General features: G+C 36.9%; 1 protein-coding gene across 1 annotated transcript in view; it reads right to left on the reverse strand.

The window, feature by feature from the left end:
• Positions 1 to 14,738, reverse strand: part of CFAP47 (cilia and flagella associated protein 47) — a 480,485-nt gene that overhangs the window by 92,424 nt on the left and 373,323 nt on the right. The window contains 2 exon segments of the mRNA XM_033201412.1: positions 3,334 to 3,490; positions 13,704 to 13,808. Of these exon segments, the coding sequence (XP_033057303.1) occupies positions 3,334 to 3,490; positions 13,704 to 13,808 (262 nt within the window).

Genomic DNA, 14,738 nt, shown 5'->3' on the forward strand with positions numbered 1-14,738 from the left:
ATTTGCTCAATTAAACTCTGTTGAACTTAATTCGGCTAAAGGTTTTCTTCTATCACTACACAGACAGAGTTAGAAATATAAAAAATATATAAATATCTTCAAATTCACTACTTTTTCCAAGAAGGCGGCATTTTTAGAATTTCAAACTGACTATCAAACTTCTGGGTTGCCCAATTCTCTGTCTTTTCTCCTGCTAATATCTTGGCTATTTCTATTTTTATTGCTTCTCCCAGAAATAATGCTTTTTGATATTCCAAAGATCTTTGTACTCTAAGTTTTAGAAATTTGGGTATTTTATTTATGGTCCAGTCATTCAGCAGACAAGCATCAAAAGCCTGCTCTATCTTATTTGCTCAGTTACTAACAGATCATGTCTGCAAAGATCTCACAAATATTGTGGGATTAACAAATATTAGCTACAATAAGTGTGACAAATATTTAATCAAGCTATGTACAAGTTGCCATGCTATCCATAAGGGGAAGAAATCATTCCAGGATTTGCAGCTAATGAGGGGAGAGAGAGAGAGAGAGAGAGAGAGAGAGAGAGAGAGAGAGAAATGAGGAATGCAGGATGCAGGATCTGAAATGCTGTGAAGTTCCTCACACCAGCAAGGAACCATTTGGTGACATGAGTCTTATTATCAACTTGCCTAAGAATTTTTTTTTTAATTCTGTAGAATCTGTAAGAAAATTTACATCTTCTTTTAAAAGCCAAAATGAGATTGCCTACTCCTATCATGAAATAATTTAAAGACATTTACAAATATTTAAATGAGAAGGTATTTTATATGGTTTAGCTTTGTGTCCCCACCACCCAAATTTCATCTTAAATTGTAATCCCCAGGTGTTAAGGGAGGAATCTTATGGGAACTGATTGGATTATGGGGTGGTTTATCCCACGCTGTTCTCATGAGAGTGAATGAATTTGTACGAGATCTGATGGTTTTATAAGTGTTTGATATTTCCTCCTACACACTTGATCTCTCTCCCCTGCCGCCATGTTAACACATGCCTGTTTTTTTTTCTATCATGATTGTAAGTTTCCTGAGGCCTCCTCCGGCATGAAGAACTGTGAGTCAATTAAACCTCTTTCCTTTATAAATTACCAAGTCTTGGGTATTTCTTTATAGCAGTGCAAAAATGAACTAATACAGTATTAATCTCTACTTTTAATGAGTATATTTTGCAAATATATTAAATATTTTAATTCTTCTCATCAGTCATGTTTTTCTGTAGACCCTGTTTTTCTGTAGATGAAATTGTGAGGCTTAGCCACCAATGACTATAAGCACAAGTAGATACGTAGATAATGCATTAAAAAAACCCACAAAAGGGAGAAGGATAAGAATATAGCAGAAAGGGAGATGCCATCACCAACAAAGGGGAAAGATGTTCTTTTTCACATAGGATAGGGAGACAGAGAAAGAGAAATAAGATATCAAAGGTCTGTGAATCTTCCTTTGTCTCACATCTCCTCAGGTTTAAGGAAGAAGCGGGAGAAACAAAGCCTGAACATTTGCCCAAGAGAGAGTGAGTCTGCTTAAAAGAGACTGTTTTGAACTGCAAAAGACTGATCAATTTTTAATTGTCAAGCTTACTATGTTTTATTGTTACATAGCAGAAAGAAATGTATAGCAATGTTAGAAAATTAGAAAGTCACATCATTTTAAAATTTATTTTTAATGTTAAAATCTTAATCCAAATTTGTTTTTATTAACATGCTCATAGTTATAAAGTAATTTGGCTGCACCTATCCTGAATAATTTCATTTCCTGGAAAGATCCATTGATATGCCTTGTGTGCTCACATTCTAGAAATTCTGTGCCCTACAATTGGTATAAATATCACAAAGACATATTTTTTGGTGCATATCTAAATTTATGATTTAAATCCCAGCCAAACACAATCACTTTTATATTTAATTTTGTCAGCTCCATGTTCCTTTTTCTCCAACAGTTATTTCAAACCACCCCCCACTCTTCAAATTCTCTACTATGTCTCTTTTCCTCAGCAGATAAAAATGTAAATATATGACTGCTCCTAATTCCAAAGCCCTTCCACTACCTACCAATTTATTGACATCCATATTTGTTTTATTTTACCCCCACCCAAGGAAGAAATCTTCTCCTGTTCAGTTCTTTCTTTACCTCTGTTCTGATTCCAACCCTCCTAGACCCTTAGCCTATCAGTTAAACCTTACCTCATTTATATCTTTAACTCCTGCTCCACCCTGGCTTCTCCCTTCTGCTTATACATATGCTCAAGTCTTTTCCATCTTAAAATACTAATTTCCTTGAGCTTGCAGTCAACATTTATTAAACACCACATGCCTCTCCTGATCGCAGCCAAAATTCTTATAAGGGAATTTTACATGAGATGAAAGTACTTTCTTAATATTTAAAATTATTTCAATCCAAGAAGACGAAGAAATGATGGAAAAGCACCAAAGTGCAACAGTTAAATGACATGTTGAGCTTCAACATTAATCAAAAATTTGCAATGATGATAAAATATAATGTTCTTTCAATCAGATTGATGGAGATTAAAGACAATGTTATTACTCAGGGCTTACACAGTTCTGGAAAATAGGTAATGTCTATATTATACTCCTAATTGCAGCATGAATTGCAAAGGTATAAACATTCTGGAGAGTAAGTTGGTCATGCATATAAAAAAACCACAGAATATATAACTTTAACCCAATAATTGCACTAATAATATTTTGAGTAGTAGTAATAATAGTTGAAAATATAAATTGGTAATGCTTGATATTAGATTGAAAATGTGTTTCAAAAAATTCATGCTGAGTTAATTTTTAATTCAGACTCACATTATTTATTTGTTTAATATAAAGTGATCAAACTCTTCAAATAATCTAATTAAAAACATGCACCCTCAATATGGCATAAAAAAAGGACAAGGCTGGTTGAAGCCAAAATTTACTCCAAATGTGTTGTCTCTTTATTAAGAAAATGCAAAAATGAAACAAAATCACAATATCAGAATTTCTATAAAGTTTTGAGGAATAAGCATTGGTATATTTAAATAATATAAGAATCTTACAGATCTACTAATTTACATATTTGGGTTTACAGATCAAATTGGAAGAACTTGATTTGTTATATAGATATCTAATTCTGATTCTGTACCATTATGAGCTGTGATTTCAGCCAAAATACTGCATCTCTCAAATCTTGTTTTCTCTTTTATAAGATAATTTGCTCTACAGATTTCTAGAGTACTCATTTGTTCTAAAATGTTTTGATTCTATGATAAAATAAGTCTGATAAATATCTATAAAATAACATGTAAAATATCAGACAAACAACTTACTTGTCAGTTTGATATCAATGAGGACATCTTCCGTTGTGGGATTTTTGAAAGGTATAACAATAGATGACTGAAGACCAATGCGTGTGGTTATTCTTTTCGTGTCTAGAGGCTGGGGAAATAGTCCTACTCCAGATAAGTAGAATTTCCATTCTGTAAACTGTTTGAAGATAATTATTTATAACATATGTGTCCTAACTGCATATACTTTATTTGCAATACTTAATAAGTATAATGCATATAAAAATCTGGACAGATAAGTTTTGTTGCTAAAAAGCATTGCTTTATTTTTCCTTTCTTTTCCAAATTCCTTTTAATTTTATGGAAAAATAATTCTATGTATTTTTACTTTGAGACAGAAGAGGGCAAAAGTGCAATATTCAAATATCAAAATATTTCAATGCATGTAAAGTTATTATAGCAACATAAAAGAGAAAGTTCAATGGAAAACCTGGCACTTCTGTTCAAGTTTTTTTTTTTTTTTTTTTTTAACAAACTTGGTACCAAACACTGCATGTAGTTTCCAAACTCTTTGGGTGAATTTCAAATGAAATTCAGATAGCTACCACATTAAGGCAAAGAAGATGAGGCACAGATTGAAGCTCCAATAAAAGGAATGACATACAATTGCATGCCATATTATTTATCCCCATCATCGAGTCCAGTGCCTTATCTGTTACCGCATGATATGGATAAATGAATAAAAAATTATGTGAAGGAGATTGAATGTGGTTATTATTTTTATCTAAGTTTCATAAGCACATAAAGCTTCATTTGAAAATCTCTTTGTAGTTTAGGATAAAAGTCCCTTCAAAGTACAGTAGACTGTGACTCAGTTCTAGGGTCTCTTAAACTTCTGCAACAAACACTTTGTTAATGTTGCAGATGAATAAAAGGATCACAAACAATGTCCTACTTTATAATATCTCAAACTATATAGATGTTTCCAAGCTTAAATTCCAATAAAAAGAGGGAAGCTTGCTTTAAGATTACTTCAAATAAGGAGAAGTAGTGAAAGCAAACTCATAAAATCCTGCCTCCTTAGTAGAGAGAATTAAAGGAAAATTTCATCTGGATATTTGGATATTTTACAAAAGAAATCTTACATGGCAGAACTCGTGTTACTTTAAACCTTTGGGAATGAGCCAAGTGACAAAAAGAAGGTCATGGTTTCATGTTTTCTGAAGTGGCTTAGAGTACTGGAGCTTCTATGTTAAACCACATCCCATGATTATTGAACACTGACATCCAACACTTTTCCTAGCACTGACTAAGTTATTCATTTGGGTTCAGAGCAGCAAATTAAAAAGTAACCCAGCAAACATATGCATTCAACAATTAATATATTCAGCCCATATTTATCTCAATCTTCTAAAGGAGAGACTTTAAAACTTTTAAAGATAAAATTTTTGATATTTCTGAAAGAGAAAACAAGTGGATATAAAGGATACAAAGGATTTACAAAATCTACTTTGCACAATGAGCTCCAGCAAATTAAACGTGTTAAGAATAATCAGAAATTTCCATAGGCACAGGCTACAAAGACCACAGACTCATGCTGGATTGTAAAACCACTCTGATTTTATAACTTCTTCCTTAATGTTTGCTATTCTGACCTTTAGATGAAACAAATCATACAATCAAGTATGAATGAAATATACAAGGCACCTATTTGAAAATAAAAAGGAAGCATCTGAAAATTAACAAAGAAAATCTCAGAACATAATCTTTGAAACCAAAAAGAAGTTATAATTTACCACATTTGTTGCTTACTACTGCTCCTCTTATTCTGTTATGTAGTAATGTAATTTAATTTAGAGACTCTGGTTGCATAAAATATAAGTTCACGATATTTGCAGCTGTGATGTCCTGACCAAATTAATCACAGGATTCAAAATCTGCACAAACAATTTGAACTTAACCCAAACCCTAACCGTTACCGAATGGTTAGATTTTTTACAATGCAGAGCTTTTCACATGAATTGAAACCAGAAACAGATGAAGCAGATAATGAACCATAGCCATTTCCCTCAATCTAGCAAAGAAGTACCATCAGAAATAAAGCTTATCCTATAAGAACAGCCATTAGTTGGCTTTAGAGTAATCAGCAAATCAGCTGTGTGTGTCAGTTTAGATAGATTTAATCAGTTAAATCAAGAGAGGGATGTACATCTATATGGCTATTTCTCTAATGGTAAAAAGTTATTCCAAACTCAGAAAAATAAACTCTAAAGTTTATTTAAAAAAATATATATTCTTTAGACACCTGTTCATACATAATGCATACCACATTTTCAAAAGTTCATTCAATTAATACTTTATGATGAACTAGTTTTTCTTGCAAAAGATGTCAACTGGATGAATTAAATAAAAGAGGAAGACGTAAATGATTCAATGATAAATAGGGCAAGAAAAATCATCAAGGTTACAGCAATGTATTGAAAAGGTTGAGGAGGTCTAGACCTGGTAGCTGAAAGCATGAATTATTGATTGAAGTTTAATCATAGCTGAATCCTTATAGATTTGCTACAAGTTGGAAGGAGATATTCAGAGTGACTGAAATTAACCATCAGTGTTCAACTAACTCATAGAAGGTTTGAATTGATTATTTTCTTGTTTGAGCCTTTTTGTGTTTGATGAAGAATTTAGCATTCAACTCTAGGCTAGGATTTTTTAAAGCTATTAAGATACAGAACTGATTGTCTCCCTGCTGAGTTCTAAGACTGTCCTTGAATAGATATGCTTTCCACTAGAAATGCAAGCAAAAAAACTGTCTCGAGTAATTATGATGAAGGGGTTCTAATCCTGCTATGTAGCAATCGCTTAAAAGAACAGCCTCGTTAAAATTACTTGTCTGAAAGAAAATAATCTCCATTATACATTTCTTCTGTGTGAGAAGGATTACTGCTTGTCTCCTTTAATATATATATATATATATTTTAATTATACTTTAAGTTCTAGGGTACATGTGCATAACGTGCAGGTTTGTTACATATGTATACTTGTGCCATGTTGGTGTGTTGCACCCATCAACTCGTCAGCACCCATCAATTCGTCATTTATATCAGGTATAACTCCCAATGCAATCCCTCCCCCCTCCCCCCTCCCCATGATAGGCCCGATGTGTAATGTTCCCCTTCCCGAGTCCAAGTGATCTCATTGTTCAGTTCCCACCTATGAGTGAGAACATGCAGTGTTGGTTTTCTGTTCTTGTGATAGTTTGCTAAGAATGATGGTTTCCAGCTGCATCCATGTCCCTACAAAGGACGCAAACTCATCCTTTTTGATGGCTGCATAATATCCTGGTGTATATGTGCCACATTTTCTTAATCCAGTCTGTCACAGATGGACATTTGGGTTGATTCCAAGTCTTTGCTATTGTGAATAGTGCCGCAATAAACATACGTGTGCATGTGTCTTTATAGCAGCATGATTTATAATCCTTTGGGTATATACCCAGTAGTGGGATGGCTGGGTCATATGGTACATCTAGTTCTAGATCCTTGAGGAATTGCCATACTGTTTTCCATAATGGTTGAACTAGTTTACAATCCCACCAACAGTGTAAAAGTGTTCCTGGTTCTCCACATCCTCTCCAGCACCTGTTGTTTCCTGACTTTTTTTTTTGTTTGTTTGTTTTGAGATGGAGTCTCGTTCTGTCGCCTGGGCTGGAGTGCAGTGGCCGGATCTCAGCTCACTGCAAGCTCCGCCTACCGGGTTCCCGCCATTCTCCTGCCTCAGCCTCCCGAGTAGCTGGGACTACAGGCACCCGCCACCTCGCCCGGCTAGTTTTTTCTTTTTTTTGTATTTTTAGTAGAGACGGGGTTTCACCGTGTTAGCCAGGATGGTCTCGATCTCCTGACCTCGTGATCCGCCCGTCTCGGCCTCCAAATGTGCTGGGATTACAGGCTTGAGCCACCCCGCCCGGCCCTGACTTTTAAATGATTGCCATTCTAACTGGTGTGAGATGGTATCTCATTGTGGTTTTGATTTGCTTTCTCTGATGGTGAGTGATGAGCATTTTTTCATGTGTCTGTTTGCTGTATGAATGTCTTCTTTTGAGAAATGTCTGTTCATATCCTTTGCCCACTTTTTGATGGGGTTGTTTGTTTTTTTCTTGTAAATTTGTTTGAGTTCTTTGTAGGTTCTGGATATTAGCCCTTTGTCAGATGAGTAGATTGCAAACATTTTTCCCATTCTGTAGGTTGCCTGTTCACTCTGATGATAGTTTCTTTTGCTGTGCAGAAACTCTTTAGTTTAATGAGATCCCATTTGTCAATTTTGGCTTTTGCTGCCAGTTGCTTTTGGTGTTTTAGACATGAAGTCCTTCCCATGCCTATGTCCTGAATGGTACTACCTAGGTTTTCTTCTAGGGTTTTTATGGTATTAGGTCTAACATTTAAGGCTTTAATCCATCTTGAATTAATTTTCATATAAGGAGTAAGGAAAGGATCCAGTTTCAGCTTTCTACTTATGGCTAGCCAATTTTCCCAGCACCATTTATTAAATAGGGAATCCTTTCCCCATTTCTTGTTTCTCTCAGGTTTGTCAAAGATCAGATGGCTGTAGATGTGTGGTATTATTTCTGAGGACTCTGTTCTGTTCCATTGGTCTATATCTCTGTTTTGGTACCAGTACCATGCTGTTTTGGTTACTGTAGCCTTGTAGTATAGTTTGAAGTCAGGTAGTGTGAAGCCTCCAGCTTTGTTCTTTTGACTTAGGATTGTCTTGGCAATGCGGGCTCTTTTTTGGTTCCATATGAACTTTAAAGCATTTTTTTCCAATTCTGTGAAGAACTCATTGGTAGCTTGATGGGGATGGCATTGAATCTATAAATAACCTTGGGCAGTATGGCCATTTTCACGATATTGATTTCCTATCCATGAGCATGGTATGTTCTTCCATTTATTGTGTCCTCTTTTATTTCACTGAGCAGTGGTTTGTAGTTCTCCTTGAAGAGGTCCTTTACATCCCTTGTAAGTTGGATTCCTAGGTATTTTATTCTCTTTGAAGCAATTGTGAATGGAAATTTATTCCTGATTTGGTTGTCTGTCTGTTACTGGTGTATAAGAATGCTTGTGATTTTTGCACATTGATTTTGTATCCTGAGACTTTGCTGAAGTTGCTTATCAGCTTAAGGAGATTTTGGGCTGAGACAATGGGGTTTTCTAAATATACAATCATGTCATCTGCAAAGAGGGACAATTTGACGTCTTCTTTTCCTAACTGATACCCTTGATTTCTTTCTCTTGCCTGATTGCTCTAGCCAGAACTTCCAACACTATGTTGAATAGAGGGGTGAGAGAGGGCATCCCTGTCTTGTGCCAGTTTTCAAAGGGAATTTTTCCAGTTTTTCCCATTCAGTATGATATTGGCTGTGGGTTTGTCATAAATAGCTCTTATTATTTTGAGGTACATTCCATCAATACCGAATTTATTGAGCATTTTTAGCATGAAGGCTGTTGAATTTTGTCAAAGCCTTTTCTGCATTATTGAGATAATCATGTGGTTCTTGTCTTTGGTTCTGTTTATATGCTGGATTATATTTATTGATTGCGAATGTTGAACCAGCCTTGCATCCCAGGGATGAAGCCCACTTCATCAGGGTGATAAGCTTTTGATGTGCTGCTTAATCCGGTTTGCCAGTATTTTACTGAGGATTTTTGCATCGATGTTCATCAGGGATTTGGTCTAAAATTCTCTTTTTTTGTTGGTGTCTCTCCAGGCTTTGGTATCAGGATGATGTTGGCCTCATAAAATCAGTTAGGGAGGATTCCCTCTTTTTCTATTGATTGGAATAGTTCAGAAGGAATGGTACCAGCTCCTCCTTGTACCTCTGGCGGAATCAGCTGTGAATCCATCTGGTCCTGGACTTTTTTTGGTTGGTAGGCTATTAATGATGCCTCAATTCAGAGCCTGCTATTGGTCTATTCAGGGATTCAACTTCTTCCTGGTTTAGTCTTGAAGAGTGTAAGTGTCCAGAAAATTATCCATTTCTTCTAGATTTTCTAGTTGATTTGCATAGAGGTGTTTATAGTATTCTCTGATGGTAGTTTGTTTCTGTGGAGTCAGTGGTGATATCCCCTTTATCATTTTTTATGCGTCTATGTGATTCTTCTCTCTTTTCTTCTTTATTAGTCTTGCTAGCGGTCTGTCAATTTTGTGATTTTTTCAAAAAACCAACTCCTGGATTCATTGATTTTGGGAGGGTTTTTTGTGCCTCTATCCTTCTTCAGTTCTTCTCTGATCTTAGTTATTTCATGCCTTCTGCTAGCTTTTGAAGTGTTTGCTCTTGCTTCTCCAGTTCTTTTAATTGTGATGTTAGATTGTCAATTTTACATTTTCCAGCTTTCTCTTGTGGGCATTTAGTGCTATACATTTCCCTCTACACACTGCTTTAAATGTGTCCCAGAGATTCTGGTATGTTGTGTCTTTGTTCTCATTGGTTTCAAAGAACATCTTTATTTCTGCCTTCATTTCGTTATGTACCCAGTAGTCATTCAGGAGCAGGTTGTTCAGTTTCCATGTAGTTGAGCGGTTTTGATTGAGTTTCTAGTCCTGAGTTCTAGTTTGATTGCACTGTGGTCTGAGAGACAGTTTGTTATAATTCTGTTCTTTTACATTTGCTAAGGAGTGCTTTACTTCCAATTATGTGGTCAATTTTGGAATAAGTGCGATGTGGTGCTGAGAAGAATGTATATTCTGTTGATTTGGGGTGGAAAGTTCTATAGACATCTATTAGGTCCGCTTGGTGCAGAGATGAGTTCAATTCCTGGATATCCTTGTTAACTTTCTGTCTCGTTGATCTGTCTAATGTTGAGAGTGGAGTGTTGAAGTCTCCCATTATTATTGTATGGGAGTCTAAGTCTCTTTGTAAGTCTCTAAGGACTTGCTTTTGAATTTGGGTGCTCCTGTATTGGGTGCATATATATTTAGGATAGTTAGCTCTTCCTGTTGAATTGATCCCTTTACCATTATGTAATGGCCTTCTTTGTCTCTTTTGATCTTTGATGGTTTAAAGTCTATTTTATCAGAGACTAGGATTGCAACCCCTGCTTTTTTTGTTCTCCATTTGCTTGGTAGATCTTCCTCCATCCCTTTATTTTGAGCCTATGTATGTCTCTGCCTGTGAGATGGGTCTCCAGAATACAGCAGACTGATGGGTCTTGACTCTTTATCCAGTTTGCCAGTCTGTGTCTTTAATTGGAGCATTTAGTCCTTTACATTTAAGGTTATATTGTTATGTGTGACCTTGATCCAGCCTTATGATATTAACTGGTTATTTTGCTCGTTAGTTGACGCAGTTCTTCCTAGCCTTGATGGTCTTTACATTTTGGCATGTTTTTGCAATGGCTGGTACGGTTGTTCCTTTCCATGTTTAGGGCTTCCTTCAGTGTCTCTTGTAAGGCAGGCCTGGTGGTGACAAAATCTCTAAGCATTTGCTTATCTGTAAAGGATTTTATTTCTCCTTCACTGAGAAACTTAGTTTGGCTGGATATGAAATTCGGGGTTTAAATTCTTTCCTTTAAGAATGTGTAATATTGGCCCCCACTCTCTTCTGGCTTGTAGAGTTTCTGCCGAGAGATCTGCTGTTAGGTCACATGGGCTTCCCTTGTGGGTAACCTCACCTTTTTCTCTGGCTGCCCTTAGATTTTTTCTTCATTCCAACTTTGGTGAATCTGGCAATTATGTGTCTTGTAGTTGCTCTTCTCGAGGAGTATCTTGTGGTGTTCTCTGTATTTCCTGAATTTGAATGTTGGCCTGCCCTACTAGGTTGGGGAAGTTCTCCTGGATGTATCCTGAAGAGTATTTCCAACTTGGTTCCATTTTCCCCCTCACTTTCAGGCACCCCAATCAGACGTAGATTTGGTCTTTTTTACAAATCCCATACTTCTTGCAGGCTTTGTTCATTTCTTTTTCTTCTTTTTTTTTTGTTGGTTCTCTTCTCGCTTCATTTCTTCATTTGATCCTCAATCGCTGATACTCTTCTTCCAGTTGATCGAGTTGGTTACTGAAGCTTGTGCATTGTCATGTATTTCTCGTGTCATGGTTTTCATCTCTGTCATTTCGTTTATGACCTTCTCTGCATTAATTATTCTAGCTATCATTCTTCCACTCTTTTTTCAAGATTTTGAGTTTCTTTGCGCTGGGTACGTAATTCCTCTTTAGCTCTGAGAAGTTTGATAGACTGAAGCCTTCTTCTCTCATCTCGTCAAAGTCTTTCTCTGACCAGCTTCGATCCGTTGCTGGCGATGAGCTGCGCTCCTTTGCAGGGGGAGATGCGCTCTTGTTTTTTGAATTTCCAGCTTTTCTGCCCCGCTTTTTCCCCATCTTTGTGGTTTTATCTGCCTCTGGTCTTTGATGATGGTGACGTACTGATGGGGCTTTGGTATAGGTGTTCTTCCTGTTTGATAGTTTTCCTTCTGACAGTCAGGACCCTCAGCTGTAGGTCTATTGGAGATTGCTTGAGGTCCACTCCAGACCCTGTTTGCCCGGGTATCAGCAGCAGAGGTTGCAGAAGATAGAATATTGCTGACAGCGAGTGTACCTGTCTGTTACTTTGGAAGCTTCCTTCAGGGTGTACTCCAGCCTGTGAGGTGGGGTGTCACACTGCCCCTAGTGGGGGATGTCTCCCAGTTAGGCTACTCAGGGGTCAGGGACCCACTTGAGCAGGCAGTCTGTCCGTTCTCAGATCTCAACCTCCCTGTTGGGAGATCCACTGCTCTCTTCAAAGCTGGCAGACAGAGTCGTTTGCGTCTGCACAGGTTTCTGCTGCTTTTTTTGTTGTTGTTGTTTAGCTGTGCCCTGTTCCCAGAGGTGGATTCTACAGAGACAGGCAGGTTTCCTTCAACTGCTGTGAGCTCCACCCAGTTCGAGCTTCCCAGCGGCTTTGTTTACCTACTTAAGCCTCAGCAATGGTGGGCTCCCCTCCCCCAGCTTCGCTGCTGCCTTGCGGTTAGATCGCAGACTGCTGTGTTAGCAGTGAGGGAGGCTCCGTGGCCGTGGGACCCTCCCGGCCAGGTGTGGGTATAATCTCCTGGTGTGCCCGTTTGCTTAAAGCGCAGTATTGGGGTGGGAGTTCCCCGATTTTCCAGTTGTTGTCTGTCTCAGTTCCCCTGGCTAGGAAAAGGGATTCCCTTCCCCCTTGCGCTTCCCAGGTGAGGCGATGCCTCGCCCTGCTTCATCTCTCGCTGGTCGGGCTGCAGCAGCTGACCAGCACCGATTGTCCGGCACTCCCTAGTGAGATGACCCCAGTACCTCAATTGAAAATGGAAAAATCACTGGTCTTCTGTGTCGCTCGCGCTGGGCGTTGGAGACTGGAGCTGTTCCTATTCGGCCATCTTTCTCCGCCCCCCTCCTTTAATATTTTATAAAAAGAAGCATATTTCTATAGTATTTGTCTCAGGTCATGTGTTAGCTGGCCATTACAATATTTAGGCAATTTAACAGCCTCAAAACAAATTTTCTAAAAATAAATCAAAAATTTTTGGAAACGAAGATACTTCAGTTACCCATAGGCCCTGTACTGACATGGAGACCCCTGTATTATATTTGATTCCACTGCCCCTCAGATATCAGGGTTCTGTAAGCTCCTTGATGTCTTCTAAGATATAAAGTCCTTTCCTCCATTTGCATTCCTCCCCATGAACATTTGAGGAAGTAAAAGTAATATAAATGTAAAATTTTACAAATCACCTGGCTAACTAAGTAGCTGTGAAAGTAGATATGAAGATGAGCTGAAACCAGATTATCCTGGATTCAGGTCACATCTTAACCTTTTACTAGTTGCCTGATTTGAATTTCTCTGTGTCTCAGATTCCTGATCCTAAAATATAAATAGGATTGAGAACAGTACTTCCATTAAGAGACTATGGAGAGAATGAACTGGACGTTTTTCTTAGAATGACATGGGATACATTTAGAGACTGTCAAAAAGGATAAACTTTTGTTTTTAAAAATTAATACTTCGGAACACTGTTCAGATGAAATGCAGTGGAAAAAACTAACAATATTTACAAATTGCACTCTATATTTTATATTTAAGTTTATGGAAAGTTGAGTAGTAAAACTCAAGTCAGAAAATTAACATAAATGCCAGTGATTTGACATGTACATTAAAATATCTGTGTTTTTAAATCTGGGTTATATTTCTCTTCATTCCACTGATCTATTTATTTAAAAATAACCTTCTTCAGATGTCTGCATATATACAATGCGTACTGTATTTTACAAAAATCATTTAACTAATTAACTCATAATTAACTTGTTTTACTTGTAAAATATGATAATTGAATGAATGATGAATTATATTTATTTATATATTGATTTAAAATTTAATTAACATGGCTTGGTCCAAGAATACTCTATCATACCTGAGTACAGTAGAAGTTGATGCAAGCTTGATGATCAGCTCTTCCAAGTGCAGAAGGATAAAAGAGAACAGGTACGTCTATGGTGGAGTGAGGAGATATGATCAGCTGTGTAAATGGAAAAAGGAAAAGAGGAACAAAAATTAGTACCCATTTGGTTTGAGTTGGTATATTTGTGTACTAGGTATATGCCAGGGTCGATGTTTGTGTGATTAATGTGTTGCCTTGTACACATTATCTGTTCTCAGTGTGTCTGCTCCTGGAATACTGTTCAAAGGGCCCGTGTTAAAGAGTGTTTAGGGGTGATCACATCATGTTCTTATCCAAGATAATCACCACATGGAGGACTCATTCTGTAAAAGGAAGTCAGGGTTAATTTTCAAAGCTGAGTTCGAACCTTCAATAAAAGACATATACATTTTATGTAAGATCCCATAGCATATTGCCATCCCAAGGTACATGTCAAACCACCAGTCACTTAATTTGTTGCTTTGGTAATATAAAAAGAAATGAACTGTTTCTAAGCAAAGGTGTAAGACATGCTTCTTTAATGTGCAAGGAAATTTTTCTCTTCTTCCTATCTTGTACACATTCACGGTGTGACCTGCTAGGATAATTTGCGTCTGTACAGTATTAGTTTAAGTTACTTCCTTAGAGACTGTGAAAGAAGCCAGTGACTCCATCACAATATAATAAGGGCTTGAGTATATTATGTAATCAAAATGCTACACTGGAAATAATTTAATTTGAAGATAAACACTTACAAAATGATAGCATGAGTGGCACATGTATGAAAAGGAAGTCTACTATTTTACACTAATATATTTTGCCAGAAAAACTCTGAAAAGGCAAAATTATAGTTAAGCAGTATCTTTCAATCCTTTTAGAATACAGCTGTTGATGCCCAATAAACTGTGATAATTATCTACGAAATGGAAATTTCATTTTATATTTAAAATGGAGTCACCTGTTTATTATACAATTGTGGTTTATCTACATCTAATATTTTTATCTCAGGCTGGCTCTCTCTCTGATATC

Source organism: Trachypithecus francoisi, unplaced genomic scaffold (genome assembly GCF_009764315.1).
Source record: "Trachypithecus francoisi isolate TF-2019V2 unplaced genomic scaffold, Tfra_2.0 Lachesis_group6, whole genome shotgun sequence".
NCBI classification, from domain to species: Eukaryota; Metazoa; Chordata; class Mammalia; order Primates; family Cercopithecidae; genus Trachypithecus; species Trachypithecus francoisi.